General features: G+C 29.5%; 1 protein-coding gene across 1 annotated transcript in view; it reads right to left on the minus strand.

The window, feature by feature from the left end:
* Window positions 1-1,030: 1,030 nt before the first annotated feature.
* The window catches only part of LOC118182226 (sodium-dependent phosphate transport protein 2B-like), a 119,456-nt gene continuing 104,052 nt past the window's right edge, over window positions 1,031-16,434 (minus strand). Inside the window, exons 5-6 of the mRNA XM_035351547.2 lie at window positions 15,230-15,329; window positions 1,031-12,743 (exon numbers count right to left, since the gene is read on the minus strand). Coding sequence (XP_035207438.1) covers window positions 11,686-12,743; window positions 15,230-15,329 — 1,158 coding nt within the window. The 3' untranslated portion in view covers window positions 1,031-11,685. The remainder of the gene's footprint in view (window positions 12,744-15,229; window positions 15,330-16,434) is intronic.

Genomic DNA, 16,434 nt, shown 5'->3' on the forward strand with positions numbered 1-16,434 from the left:
CAATAACTGTCCAACCAATGTCCGAGTTCTTAAGACGATACTGGTAATTCGAATCCAGATGAACAGGCTGGTAGCATGGTTTTTCCCATGTATAACGTGAATACGAGCCAGATTCACATTGAAAATCCTTCATGAAAACATCTCTTCTCTTAGGTGAGTTTGTCATATTTTAACATCCTAACCTGGTCACAATTGCCACGATAGTGAAATATTTTGTAATAAAAATGTTCTTAATACTGTCAAATATTAAAAATTTAGTTTCATTAAAGGTGAAAGGTGCGACAGCTAGATCTGTGACTCGAATCCTGACGACACCACAGTTCATTTTTATCTTTGGTTTGTCTCAAAAAACGTTATACTCTGTACATATTTCCTGACAAAGAGTAACTATAATTCATCTCAACTTTTCAAAACTGAATGAATTAACTTTTTTATCTAATGACTACTTGAATTTACAACAAAAACTGTAAGACCGAATTCGGTAAAATCCTAGTATACGGTACGCCCTCGGCGCGATTTTGAAAATTGTCGCCAACACCAAAATGTCTCGTTTACTATTCATCATAAATACTGCTCATCATAATATCGCCAAATCCCGTATGTACCATGTACCAGGATTAAGTCCCGAATTTTTAAATTGTGATTGTATAGAAAAATAATATTAGCAAGCTATTATTGTGGGGTTAAAATTAAAATTTGCAAAATCTTAATATTTGAAAACATTGCAAGGGATTTCATAAAGTCATACTATAAAGTAAAATAAAAAAAGTTACTAAGTTCTAAGTATTTCGATTCATTATAGAATATATTTGATAATTTAAGATTATTTTACGCTTTGATAAAAATTTCGTTGAAGATTTTAAAATTTTATTATAGACGCTATGAGAATAAGCAAAACATGTTATGCTAATAAATGTAGTACCTGTTATAAAAGGTCAATTTCTGGACAAATTACCCCTTTCGAATTAAAGCACAAAAAGTGTATGAGTTCATGTGAAAAATGTGTTATTCAATTAATTGAAAATAGACATAATAATAAAAAACTTTATTCATTGCAAAATTAACTTTTCACATCCAAAAGAGTGAATAATAAATCCATAGATGAGTCAGTGTTGCCATTTTTTACTTTTACTTCTGAATACTGAAATTCTCTATTACTGATTTTATAAAAATGCAGTTATCTAAGAAATATATTTGAATAGTTTAAATGACTTAGTTTTTCAATTAATTCAGTTTTTAGGTAACTGAGTTTTATAATTAACTGCATAGCGAGATTAAATATTTTAAATAAAGTAAGGTCAGAAGAGGATGCAAGATATAATTTGAAAATTCTAAATGAATCAGTTTTTCTCAATGTCAGTTTTAATTTCAGGGTTGAAATTTGGCAACAGTATAAAAGTTACGTCTTTAGAATAAATTGTACGACTTTTGCAGATCCTCACATCGTGGGGGCACGTTTACTTCTCTTCTAGAGATTCTGCACTAGGTGCAAAAAGTACGTTCCATCTTACTGGATTCAACTCATCATTAAAGACACCCTACTTACAATATATTGGTAAAGGCCGCACTAGGCCGATTGCCTCTTAATTGTGTTATGACATAGACATAAACATAGACATAAATTGTACGACATTATCGAAATGATTCTTTACACTACTTTAATCTTTTTAGGGTAGAAAATGCCCTTTATGCTATGCAATTCTACATCACTGCATCTGATTGTCTGTTAAGGTAAAGTTCTTTAGGTTTGCATTTCTGCCAGTGTTGTTTAAATCATATTATTTGTTTAAATATGTCCATTTCTGTTAGTTCTATTATTATTAGTTATTCTGTTAGTTTTATTATAACCATATTATTTGTTTAAATATGTCCATTTCTGTTTCTGAATATCTACTACTTCATGTTGGAGTATCAAATTTGTGGTACCTTATTGTATGCTATTTTGTGTTCGCTGTTTTCATTTATTTATAATATTCTTTTTTATAAAATTTAGTTCACATGTATGTGAATTTATCTATTTGCTAATGTATGAAAATCGTTTTCGAATATTTTTTATTAATTCCTTTAATTATTTTATTTATTCCGTTATTTTTTCCGATTATTTTATTTATTTTATTTCCTCTCTTTTTGTATTTTTATTTAATGTTTGAAATATATACCTCACAATATATTTAAAACATATAGTCCGTTCTGATTCACTTCGCGGAATATATAATTTCATATATATATAATCGACAAATAGGAAAGTCACATTTAGTAAATGGCCTATAACAACCATAAATTAGAATGTGATAGATAATTGTTTATAAAAGAAAATTGTGTTGGATAATTGTGTAACATATTTCCAGCATACGTAAAAAAAATTACGGTTAAAATTTTGTTAAATAATGAAAAAAGCTCTTCTTCAATTATGAATAAATTTTGCATTTATATTCTTGAATGCAAAATCTACTGTGAACGGATCCCCATTGCCTTAAGATACGAACGAATATTAATATAAAGTTTGTGTATATATAGGTATTTAATATATGGCATACAAGAACTTCACTTTATAAAATAAATAAAAAGAATGGTTAGTAGGCAAAGTATAGTAGGTGTTACATTTTGCCTTTTCTAAAGTGGTGTTGCTAATGGCAATGTGAAAGTACCTTTATTAAAATTACACCATTCCCTCTCTTGACACAAAAAATTTTACTGAGCTTTTGTAATATCTTTTGGGAATATACTGATTTATTATTATAAAACTTTTAACTAATGTCATAAAATATTTTCGAAGAATAAATTTAAAAAATTAAGTATTATTTTCATTCATTTTTCATAATTATGATCAATGAGTCACATAACATTAACCACGACTTCTATCATGAAACTGAAAGACTTGACATTAACTTCACTATTTAATGATACAGTGGTATCTCGGTATACTTTGAAATACGTTGAACTTGGTATATGTCCTGTTTGGAAGCGAAAAATTTTGTTTGGTATACTACTCGAGCTCCACGAGTAAGGACTGAATGCATTGCATTTGTTCACCTCTTTCAAGGCCCATAAGCAGCAGTATACCTGCTCATATGCAGGTATATTACTGCTCATGGGTTACTGCTATAGTATTTAGTAAACAACCAGCACTGAATAGTATACTGATATACTGAATGCTATACTATTGTTTATATGCTATACTATTCTTTATATGATATACTATTATTTACTGAATAGTATACTGCTATACTATTCAGTAAACAACCAGCATTATAATGCTGAATTTTCAAGTCATTTTCCTTTTTTTTCGCGCAAACATTCTTTAAATTCATCAACGATGAAATTTAGAAAAGTTAATGAGATGATTCAAACAAAGAGAAAAATGGTTATCCTCACCATGGAGGTGGAAAAAATAAGTAGTTTTTCAAAATTATAAAAATGGCATATGTATTCAGGACTTGGCTATTTCGTACCATATGCCGAGTAAGATGGTGTCTACGTTTGTGAAAATTAAAGAAATTATTAAACTGGCTAATGTTGCGAAAGATCAGAAACGTTAAAGCATGTTGAAAAATGGCTTTTGATCTGGATAGCAGAAACGCATTCATGTAATAATAAAATGAACTCATGATGAATTAATTATGTATCATGTGCAATGATTCATTTATGTGCAATATAAATAGTGTTATAATAATAGCATTAAAATTAGTATTAAACAGTGTTATAATAATGGCATTAAAATTAGTATTAAACAGTGTTATAATAATGGCATTAAAATTAGTATTAAACAGTGTTATAATAATAGCAATGGTTTTTTTATGGAAATTTATTACTTTTTTCTTTTTTACTTATTGTAGAAGTTCATTTGATATGCGTCCAAAGATCTAAAACGGATTAATAACGTATACTAAGGTACCACTGTATACTGCATTTGCTGTGTTCACTTAAATGTTTTGTATAAAAGAGATAAAATTAATATGCTAAATTTACCAACGTTTTTATATGATACCCTTATGCTTTATGAGGCAAACTATTTTGCTCGAAATATATTTTTGTTAAATTAAATCATTTTTCCCTAGCGGATTAAAAGATTTGTTTTTAGCTTATATCTCAGGAGTCTAGAAGTGGTTTCTAATACACAGAACAGGCAAAACTATCGTTATGTAGTCCATTTCGATTGGTGTACAATAGACAGATCGATAAAAGCCGGAAGTGATTTCCTACATGAATTATTGATCAGTAAATTGGCAACACTAATTCATCTTCACAATTGCACACGTCATATTTCCAAAATTAAGAAACTAAATTCTTGAATAATATTCAAGAAAACTGCTTAGAAATATAATTGTAAATTGTAAACATATCAACAACAAATAAGATATAATGAATGGTTGGCAAAGTAAATCATCATGACCTTGAACTGGTTAATCCAGTGCTGGATCGCAGCCATGTTAATGGTGTTGCTATGAAACGAGAGCAAGCATAATAAAGAATATGATCATCAAAGAATATAAACTCAGCCGGGCAGTCTGCCATTTTAACCAAAAAGTATTTTCGAACTTGTGATTTTTTTCCCTCTGATTCTATAACTTTGTTTGAAGAACTATTTTTGAGTTTCGGGCTTTTGCGGCAGTTAATCAATAGAGTTGTCAATGCGGATAATATGCGGATTTAACGACTTGTTGATAGTAATTGCGATGTTTATAACTAATCAGATTTCTGACAAGAGCAATTTTATAAGTTGCAATTATGGTAGCGAGATCCCAAGAAAGTTATTGAGCAATAGATTGGTTAGCAAGCGCTTTTAATTACTTGGTAAACAACATAATGATACAACGCTGTTTCTTTTGAGATAAAATGAAAGTCATATTGTCTGCCTTTCCCCTTTCACTTACACTTGGACTACATAAAAAAGAAGCTAGTTTTATAGCAAAAATATTTTGAAATATCAGTATTATAATAAAGTACCTAATGATATTTTATCCTCCCATAAATACATAAATTTTCAGGGAATATTTCTTCGTTATTAATATCATTCTATTTCTTTTTGAAAAATTTTATATGGAAATTTCGGTTTTGTTTTAAGCCTGTAAAACATGTTTCACTGCTACTGCAACAGCAATGCCAAGAAAACAAAGTATAAAAACCGCATCTAATATTTGCATTTTTGGTGTTTGTATTCTTTCAGTATAAGTAATATGTATTTAAATTTACTCCATTTTTTTTAAAAAAAGGTGTATTTATGCAAACGACATGAAAATTTTGTACAATTAGACAACCGTGGAATACCTGAAATTATTTAAAAAAATACACTTTTTATTTTTCATTTAAATCAGTAATGCTGATACTATTTGCTTAAGTTTCAGTTGCACAGTTTTATACATTTCAGCCTAAAGTAGAGATTTTAATTATTTTAAAACTCATCAAAAGGTAGTTTAAGCAAATTAATCGTAAAAACTTTGGAAACATGATTTGATTATTGGTTGAAAATCTATCGATGTATTTCATGAAAGTACCTTTAACACTCGGAAAAAACTACGCATCTTTAAAAGACATTAAGAAATGCTACATTAGAAAATAATATGAAATTGTATATACACAAGATAAGCATCCTACTTTTAAAGGACCGCTTAAATGTGCTTATATCTTTCGCCGAAAGAATTTCTTTCTGAAAATAGATAAATGTTTCTTAAAAATATAATTATACAGCATTTTAAGCAAAACTGTATAAATATAGCTGCTCTTTTGCAATAAGAATTGTCTAACAATGAGTGGTTAGAGCAAGGCAAGAAAAAGAAGTGCATGTTTTTAATAAGACATGCAATTATATTGTGATTAGGTTCCTTAGCTGCCAAGAATTACATTTTAATTAATTACAAATTAACGTATAAAATATTATTAATAATATGTCTTGCCTTAATTTTGATTTTGTTTCATTATGCTGCAAATGATTTTTTACTTTTAAATTAACATCATTTTGCCAGAATGTAAAGCTGAGAGTAAATCGAATTTTTATTTCAGATTTAATTATAATTTACTTTTAAATTTGCTGTGCTAAATATTCGAATGTTAAATCAAAAATGTTTATTAAATTTACTATCATTAGATATTAAATGTTAAAATTTTAAATCTAAATATTTACATAAAAAAGAAATTTATAGGAGATATTTATGCTTAATTTTTTAAATCCTGAAATTAAAGTTCTTGATCTCGATCTATTACAATATAATTTTTTTACGTATATAATGTAAAAAAGCTTCTCATAAAAGTGTGTTCTAATTTTCAAAACCAGCGGCATGCTTGCCATTTAAAAATTTACCGGTTTCAAAATTATTTCTGAATGTGCAGCAAGTATTCTGTTTTGCGACATTTATATTAAATTTATCGAGCATCGAATTTTGTGAACGAAAAAAAAGTATGGCATTCATCATTTGTTCTCATTTACACTTAAAAAGACCGAAATTATGAAAACGTTTTACAGGCATACTTCAAATGATTTCTTTGCTTGAAAATCCACCAACGACGGAGCGGTAAAGTCGCTGAACACTGGTTGTTCCGACCAGGGTTCGATTCAAGGCGAATGGCTGGCCGCATGGGCATTTTCGTGGTTTTTCCAATGTGTAACGTGTATACAAGCCAGTTTCACTTAGAAATTTCTCCACGATTCATCCCTTCCTTTAGGCAGATAGCCCTCGCGTGCTTTTCCATAATTAAATAAACCAAAAGAAATTCTAGCCTGAAATTCTAGTTTATAATGAAGAGCAAAACTAAGCACTAAAACAAAATTGTGTTGCGACGCATAGCATTCGCAGATTTTTTTTTTTTTATGTAAAAACGAATTTACCTGATATTTTCTTAATTACGACTTTATCTAGTACATTTTGATTTGTTTTTAAAAATAAACGAACTTATGTTTAAGTCTGACGTGATGTTACCTGTCAGTTAGTTGAAATCTTTCTTATACTTCATCAATGTGCATCAGTTCAAAAAAGAAATTTGAAAATATTGGCGTATATGTCAATATTATTGGTACACATACTCTATATAACATATTATTTTCATGCACTCAAAAAATTAACACATGTCATTCATTTAAAATTTGCAAAGTTTAAAAATATAAATTCGGAAACCAGAAAACGTTGAGCAAGCTTTCAATTGCTCTCAATGTCATGTTCCACAGAGATTCATTTTCGTTTAATTATTGACGAAATTAATGAAAAGAAAAAATGAAAAAGAAAGAAGGGTTTAATGACATAATTTCAGTAGTTAATTATTTTAAAATAATAACAAATTATTTGCACACAATAACAATCATCAGATAGTTTATAAATGTATAATGGCCTTTTTTCATTCAAATTATAAACACTTTATATTTCCTTCAAAAATAATGCATTATTTTAAATATAATTGATCTTCTTTTTAAGATTAGCATTCAAGAAATATAGCCGACATTTTGATTTAAATTACACGTATACAGTACACAGAGATCACCAATTGATTTGTACCATGCTTTTAACTAGTTGGTTCATTGACAGATGCCATAGAGATAAATGCATATTTTGCATGTATGAAAATATATATTAATTATGACCATAAATACCTTAAATTTGCATAGCAGACATTATATATTATATGATTCATTTTTGATTGCATTTAGCAAAATATAGTAAATTGAATTAAACAAATCGTTACTTAAGCAATTCATCTATATAACTTTTTTTTTACATCAGATTCGTATTTAAGATATTTGCAAAACTACTCATAATGGTTTATATGGCTGGTGATCTCTAATACTTCTGCATAGAAATTTTATGAATATATTTGGAATCACACACCAAAAGAATTTTAATCAATATTTCAGTAACTATCTACTATTTTTATATCATAATAGGCACACATGAGTATTCACTTTACACTTAATATTAAATAAATCACAGTAACAGGTGGGATTTAAAAGCTCTTTAACTACTTCTTTATTCTAAAAGCATATTCATCACATTTTTATAACATTGAATGTTTTTTCAGTATTAAAACTTTCATCAACCACAGTACTATCCTAATCAGCGCTTGAATCCACGCGTTATTTTTTACACTTGCATTCATATCTTCTCGATATATCTTCATTAAAAATATAATTATCAAAACGCGGTTTTATGAAATCAATAATTAAAAGATAGTTTTTACTTTTAAGTGAATACTGATAATTCTTTAAGATTGAATGATTGTTTAAAGATATAAAGAACGCTTAAAAGAATCCATTTTTGTTAAAAGATTGAAAAGAACATTTAATAACATTCCTAAACTTAAATTTTTACTTAAAAGATATTTCATAGTTTAATTACACTGTAAATATTAAGACTATTCCAGTAGAGAAATCAAATATTTTAATCGCTGTACCCTAATATTTTAATCCGGGAAAAAATACTCGGATTTTCCCAATGCAATGAATGTAAAATCTAAATTAAGTTAGCGGCAAGCGATTGTTTTTAATTGCTGCGTTTTAGGTAGCTTAGTAATAGTGCTGATTTTTGTATTTTTTGTAACACAGACGTATAATAGGTATTTTAATAAAATTTTCTTAGTTTCAGAACTATGATGGTTTTAATAGTAAAAGTAAATTATTTTTGTTTGGCATTAATTTTACTTCTTTTTTCACGTTCTTCCTTTTTTCTTAAAATAACTCTCATATTTTGCAATAAATCTGTTGACATTTAAAATAAATATACAGTTAAATTTAAAACAAATCTTTTTTTTTTATATGCAATATTGCAAACTTTAGAAATCAATTAGATGAATCACAACGCAAATTTGTTTCAGATATTGCGAATGGAGATATTTATTTTATTTCGTGCGCTCAGATTGAGAAGGGATTCATTTTTAGTGCTATGACTTGGCCGATGAAAGTAATATATTTATACTTATACTGCATATTTTCGTATTAGATAATTCAAGAATTTTATCTTGGCAAAACGAAATCCGGTGACGAATGTTAGAAAACAAACCGTACTTATTATCTCAAATTATTATCTGTACAAGAGTCATTTAAAAATATTTAAAACAAATAATTTATTATTCAGTATAAAAATATTTTTATGAAATCTGTCAATAAATAAAAAGCAATATATTTATTAGAATAATGGGAAAGAAATAGAAAATACAAATTAAAAAATTTTACTTAAGCATTTCATTTGTTTTTTCCCCTGACTTTTCTGTAACTTCTTTGAGAACTTTCAGAATTTCTTCTTATTCACTAAGCTTTGCATTTCAATCTAATACGGTATCATCAGAATAAGTAATTATTGCAAATAAATTGAATGGATAGTCTGACAGTTTGTAATATTGAAGGCTATTACTAACATATCTATATGTAATATTCGATGAATTCCACAACATTTACAGCATACATTCCATTCATTACCAGTTGCTGACACATTTGGAAGCTTGTCGATCTTTGTACAACTCATGTAACCAAAATGTTCCATCTTATTGAAATGTCCTTTCGTATTGCAGCTTTCAGTCAACAGTAGGTCAGAACAAATTCATAATTTGTTCATGCATCTTTTCGTTTAATATCACACACAATTCCACAATCGAAGAGCAACAGATCATATATCAATATATAAATAGGAATGTTTTCTATTTATTGCTTTCAAAATTGGATATCATTATTTATTTAATATAAAATTAATGTATCAATATCACAGAAAAAATGCAGCAACCCTTTGGAATTTTTTTTATCATTTTCAACATATATTTAATTCTTAAATGTTATAAAAATTCTTTAAATAAATCATATTTGATTTTGTAAAATGTTAGATTTATGAATTTTTCTTTTAAATTTTATGCATAAAGCTGCGGATAAATAGAACAATCGCTTCAACTGGACCGAAATGCTATTGTCTCTATGTGTCTCAGCTAACGAGAATCGACTGTATTATGAAAGCCTGCGTTTTAATATGTCTTCAAATTTTTTCTTCAACATTTAGGATCTTTCAATGATTATACGTATAAGTGTGAAAGAAAAATTACAACAATTAAAAAAAAATAGCATTGCACAAATATTTATTTAAAACAGCTTGGTTCATACTTATCTTTTTAATAGATCTATTTTCATTTGAAACTCTACCTTAATAACTGGCATTGTACGTTAGAATACAAAAATGTGCGTATTGATTTCAATATGATATACATATATATATATATATATATATATATATGTATACATTAAAGGTTTTACGTTACAAACAGGAATTAGATTTAGAATTCTTCTTATTATAATAATTGAATTAAATAAATATCTGTATTTTAGAAAAGTTAAAATGGTTGTCGGATAATTTTTTCTGTGATTTATAATTCAATAACATTTGGATTTTTAATGCTTTTTAAATTCTCGTTTTGAACGCGAACAGAGTGGTTTATTACAAAAGTATTTAAATAAATAACTTTTATATTGTTCTGGAACTTAAGAAATACAAAAGTTGCAAAAAACTTTTCAAAGTTTTCTTTAACTGATTATTTGGCGCCGCTATTTCCAATCTGGAAGAAGAAAAGTATCAAATAAACAAGGAAGTACGACAATTCAAGTTAAGCCCTGCTTGCAATCAATGCATACTGTATAACATGAAATTTACTTTTTCTAAATTAGAAGATTTATACTGCTATATATTACTCTTAACCATAAGCAAGATTATGCTTAAGATAGTAAAAGCTTAAATTATGTTCCATTTTCTTTAGTTCTAAAATATGCTTTATTGTCAGTTATGATAATAATAATAATAACATAAAATATATTTCAACTCACTGAAATTGAAAAATAGAGATGGATGAAACAGGATGAATTTAATATTAACAATGAAATTTTTCTGTATTATAAAACGCAATTTAAAATTATCATGTTAATTTATAAAATCTTTAATTACTACTTCATAAATATGCATTGCAATAATGTGCGCTTCTTGAAGTAAACAATAACATTAAAGAAAAACTAGGGAAGGATAAAAGTTTTATACTTATTTATTTGTTTAATTTTACATCTGTTGCTCTTCGATTTCATTTTATTTTGAACAATTTTCTTAGATGCTCCTACAACAGAAATGCTTAACAATGTTTTATCACGGGCACCAATGAAGATGGAGACTGGATATGGCACTATTCTGTCTTTAAATAAATTTATACTGGAATATAATTGAAAGACACTTTTTTAGTATATACTTTTGCTGTTTTCTCACATTCTGAAATGCAACAGGCATAATGTGGTTAGGTGAGTTTTGTAGGTTCTTCAATGAGAATATCTTCTGTATAAGAAAGAACCTTTGTGGCAATAACTGGAATGGATTTCAAGAATGAAAGAAATGCCACCAGCTGATATATTTGTGCGAAGATATTCACTCTTCAGACCACATTTTTATTCGTCCTAACGATTTTATTTGGTAATAAATAAAATAATTTCTCTTGACACCTTAAATAAGTTATCAGATTAATGAGGATTAATATAAGAGCTTTTAAGGCTTTCGAGGCCCTTTCTCTCCAAGGGTAATTTAGTTTGGGACCGAGACTCTTTATTATATCCTCGTATGATGGAAACATAATACCCAAAACCTTGCTCCAGTTCAACTCATTGTCTTTAATTTATAGGAAGGTTCAGTGGCATTTCAATATCAGTGCATATACTAATTACTTTCTAGACAGGGATACCAATCTTTGACGTCACAAAGATGTCGTCGTACCTCCGAAATCCCAGTCCTTTTCTAGCGTATTGTTATTGTTATTACCAGATGACTTCCTCTTGGGAGGCAAATTACCAAAAGCACAGTTCTCGAATCCATTCATCGTATGATATTCTGGACCGCATGTGGAATTCAGGGTCAGAGCAGATGAAGAAGTGGAACATGGCTGAAGAATGTTCATTTGCGATTGGTTCGGCAAGAGTCCCAAGACTGGAGCATCTCTACGCACTTCTTGCAAACTTTTGCAGCAAAAACACATCTTCGTTATTGCTCTGTCCATAGGATCTAAGGAATGCATCCACAGAGGAAGGAAAGACCAGTCTCTCAACTTCAGAGGCAGAATGGAAGGTCTCTTTCGTTGTAGAATATTGATAACAATAACAGTTACGAGTATTAGAACTATGGGTCCACCCACCGAGGCAAAAGCAACGGGGCCAGCCGTGCTTAGAGCAAATACTGCGGCAGGTAATGCCAAAAACATCATAATTAAGTACAATATCGAAAACCACCTGTATTCTGCAGTTACTGTTCCAAGCATCTTCGCCAGTGGAATTGGTAATCTGCATGCTGGAATGGGGTAGAAGAGCAATATACCCGTTAGGTTAAAGAACAAGTGGCAGAAAGCTATCTGAAGGGTGTCTTTCAGTGCAGCTGGAGGCGCTGCAAATGCGGCAAGCAACCCAGTTGTCGTGGTCCCTATATTTGACCCTAAAGTCAAAGGATAAATTCTTTCCAGAGACACTATCCCGACGCCTGCTAAAGGCGTCAGTGCAGAGGTAAAAACAGAACTGCTCTGAACTAGGATAGTCATGGCGCATCCCAATGCCATAGCAGCGTATCCTGTGAATAAACTGTACGGAAATGGAGGTTCGGCGTTGATGAGTCGACGCAGCAGAGATGCAATCGGACCCCCGAGCATGGAATGTAGAAGTTTTACCATGGCAACAAGGCAAGAGCACAGAAGAACTAGAGAAACGAGAAGTAACAGGATTCCTAAAGCGGAGTCAGACCATGGAATCATCTCCAACAGATAGCCACCTGCAGAAAAGAAAATGGGGTTCATAAATAATATTTTTGCGAAATTAAAGCAGTATGACACTTAAGAGTGTTCGTTGTTGAAAGAAAGGAAACTCCTATTAGAATGTTCTATTACTGTTCATGAAATTATTGCTAACTTCATAAAAATTACGAACTTCTCAAAAATGCTTCAAGATTTAAAGTTACAACTAACATTTCAAATAAAAACACTACTGACATACAGTAAAAATTTACTTTAAAAATTTTGAAGTTCTTAATATATACTTTACTTTTACAGAATTTATACATTATATTCCTCATACTACTGTTGGATAAAAATTTATTATTAAATGTGATATCACAATTTTAATAAAAAGTTTAAGAGGTTTTTTAAAAAGAATGTTCCCTAACCATTTCTCTGAACACTTTTTTATTCGTACAGCTTTCCGTATAAAGTTTTAAGCATTCATCTAGATCAGTGTTTCCCAAGGTGGGGCACAAGCCCCACAAGAGGGCAATTTGATTGTTAAAGGGGGGGGGGCAATTCGTAAATGAACTCGTTCAAAATTTAAACTAACCGTATGGCTACTCTCATTCGCTGCTCAAGCTGGGTAAACTTTCAGTATAAGCAACTTCTCTCTGCCATGTTAGACGTTAGAGTTCAACTACCGGTTACACTGGGCCGGCACTAAGCATTTCGTTCTGTTTGTTCTGAATGGCGTGAAGTGCTTAGTATCGGGATCTCAGTTTCTGCAATGTTTATCAGTAGCATTCAGCATTCACCATTGGTGTTAATTTGAAATAAGAGTGCGTTAAATTGTTGTAAAAGTTCCGTTGTTTAAAAAATCCATATATTCTGTAAATATAAATTATATGTAAATTCAGATGGCAATTTTTATTAATTTCACTTTTAGAAGCATCATTTTCCTAAGATATTTGTCAAATGAAAAAGTATGTTTTTTTTCCTTCTGGTAAGGTAAATGTGCCATACATTTTTAAATATTCAGTTTTAGTCTACGTTTACTCAGTTCAAATTAGTTTTTAATGGAGATTTTAGAAAGGTTTAAGTGGGACATAGTCCAAAAAAGATTGGGAAACACTGATCTAGATTAAGCACGATCGGAATTTAGTCGTCAAATTTATTTTTATACGGCAATGTGATCTGTATATATATTTAGAGCTATAATACTTTACACATTAAAAAAACATTAATTTGAAAATTAAATATTAAAAACTGGTTATTAAACAGCGCAGCGTTTAATGCAATGCATGATACGTGTATATATGTTGACGATATAACATTATATGTATGCAACGCTCAAAATTAAGAAGTCTTAGAAGGTTATATAGTCAGTAGTTTCAAAAAAGAAAAGATATGTTAGACCTAATGTTTTTTTGAACGTATTTGAATGCAAATTCGTATGAAGTCAGTGTAACCCTTTCAATGGTACTGAAATATGTGTAAATTTAGGCTTTTAAATTAAAATTATTATGAGCAGAAAAAAAATCTATTGGAGAACTATTCAATACAGAATCTCTCATATATTAAAAAAAAGGAACCTTTTCTTATGGCAACAATATCTTATTCTACCGCTTTTTTCTTGAAATCAGAGTCATGATAAAGTTGCGTAAAATGAACTCTCTGCATAGCGAAAAATGTAGATAATCAGTAAGCGCAAAATATATGAAACATTTTCTTCCATAATTTGTCAATAAAATTCAATGGTCATATATGTGAATATTATTTTTTTCTTTCAAGTATTTTTATTGCCTTTTATATTTACCTCCAGTTAATTGAATTGTTGCCGATTATTTTAATTAATAACAAAAAATTAAATGCTTTTTCGAACATTCAAAATTTTGTCTCTGAAGAAATTAAACATTTACCCTAAGAAACATAATAGGATGGTAATTAATGAGAACTCACGTTTAACTAACAGTCAACATATCAATAATAATTATAATCAATATTAAAATACTCTTGAAATTCAAACAAAATATTTTTTAATTTTGATTTTAAATAATACATTATAGCTAAAATATACTGAAGTTTATCCCTGTGGATTTCTGAAAAACGCGTTGCTCAAGTACACATTGCTGTGATTAAGAGTAATTTATTAGAAGAAAAACTACATTTAATGATATTTTTAAACAAAAGATTTATAATGAATCAGATATCAAAGGATATTAACATATTTTGATAATGCCTAAATTCTTTTGGGCATTTCTTCTATAAAGATTTGACTGCATTTTGAATCTGCAAATCTCAGATCGAACAAATTTAACCTTAAACTGTGAACTTCTTACCTTGAGAAAAATTTTCTCCTGAATGAGAGTCTTGTACTAAATTTAAAAGTTAAAGCGACGGTTTTGTTTCTAAAATACCCTGTATAACTTAAAAAGCGAACTTCACTTCCATTCATAGCAGGCATGAAAAAGAGATTTTAAGAATATTAACTGACAAAATTTCATCACATATTTCATATGAATAAATGCTTCATGCTTACAAGAATATTCTGTTCCATTTTTCGAGCACCTCTTGAGTAGAGAAAGGTCTGTCTCATTTACTTGGCCAGATGCAAGCTTTTCCAGCATTTTCTTGTCCAGCTGAAATTTTACAAAGCATATATCTTTAAGAAAAAATTATTTAATAATTATCACGAATTAATTAAAAATGGATGCATCATCTTGTTGCTCCACAAATTGACTAAAATGGTCGGTAGATACTAATTATTATTTTATGTTCAAAATGCGTAGGCTGATTGAAATCATTTAAAACTGATTCTTTTATTAAGAACCAGGTCATTTTACAATCCCTATATCCCTTCGTTTTCCTCAACAAAATCCTTCACATTTAATTGCATTAACGTTTTTCACTTCCTCATCTGAAAGACAACATTTCGTGAAATCGTCCCTTTAGAGAGGTGGTCGCCACAAGTTGGTTCACACACATTTATGCACGCATACATCACCATTTCTCAGTGCGCAAATGAACACTGGTATCGAATATCATCTGTCAAACGCGACCACTTACACAGAAAAACATGAATTGTCTACGATTTTGGTATTTTGGGAGTGGCCGACTTAGAAAGGTGATGCTCAACCTCTAAGACGACCCTCCGTGATGCCAGATCGTTTGGTAACAGAGTTTGATTTCCTTTAATAGCATAACATAGTTCCAGACTCTTAACAGATTTGGAGAGAATTATCGCTGTGTCCGAAATGAATTACAATGTCTTGAAAAAGTTAAAATAACCTTTTTATTAAAATCAGAGTTTACAAATACGAGCGCTACTTGTGCTTACCAAACAACCACCACTTTTGGTGATGAAACTAAAGCAAAAGTTAAATTTAAATTAAAATGTAGACTAGTACTCAAAGACTACACAAGTAGATGTAAATCGGGCTCAAAACTCTAACCGACGTAACAGTTAAAATGGCAGCTACAATGCAAAGCCGAATAATTGCATTCTTATCTGAGCTGGCAAATCCTAGTAACGTGGCCTCGAGAGGCAGACACACGCTCTGTCTTACAATAAAAAAAATTAAGCTTAAATACTGTCAAACTAATTTACATTTCTCATGAGGAAACAGAAAAGGAGACGTGATAGTAAAGGTTGAAATTATAAGAAACTGGCTAATGCAAAATAATAGTAAGCATACATGCTTTTGTTCAGTTATGAAAGTGATTGTCTTGGCGAGCTAATGATGA

This window comes from Stegodyphus dumicola, chromosome 2 (assembly GCF_044657685.1).
Source record: "Stegodyphus dumicola isolate Sdum_Otavi_A_Nest chromosome 2, ASM4465768v1".
NCBI lineage: Eukaryota > Metazoa > Arthropoda > Arachnida > Araneae > Eresidae > Stegodyphus > Stegodyphus dumicola.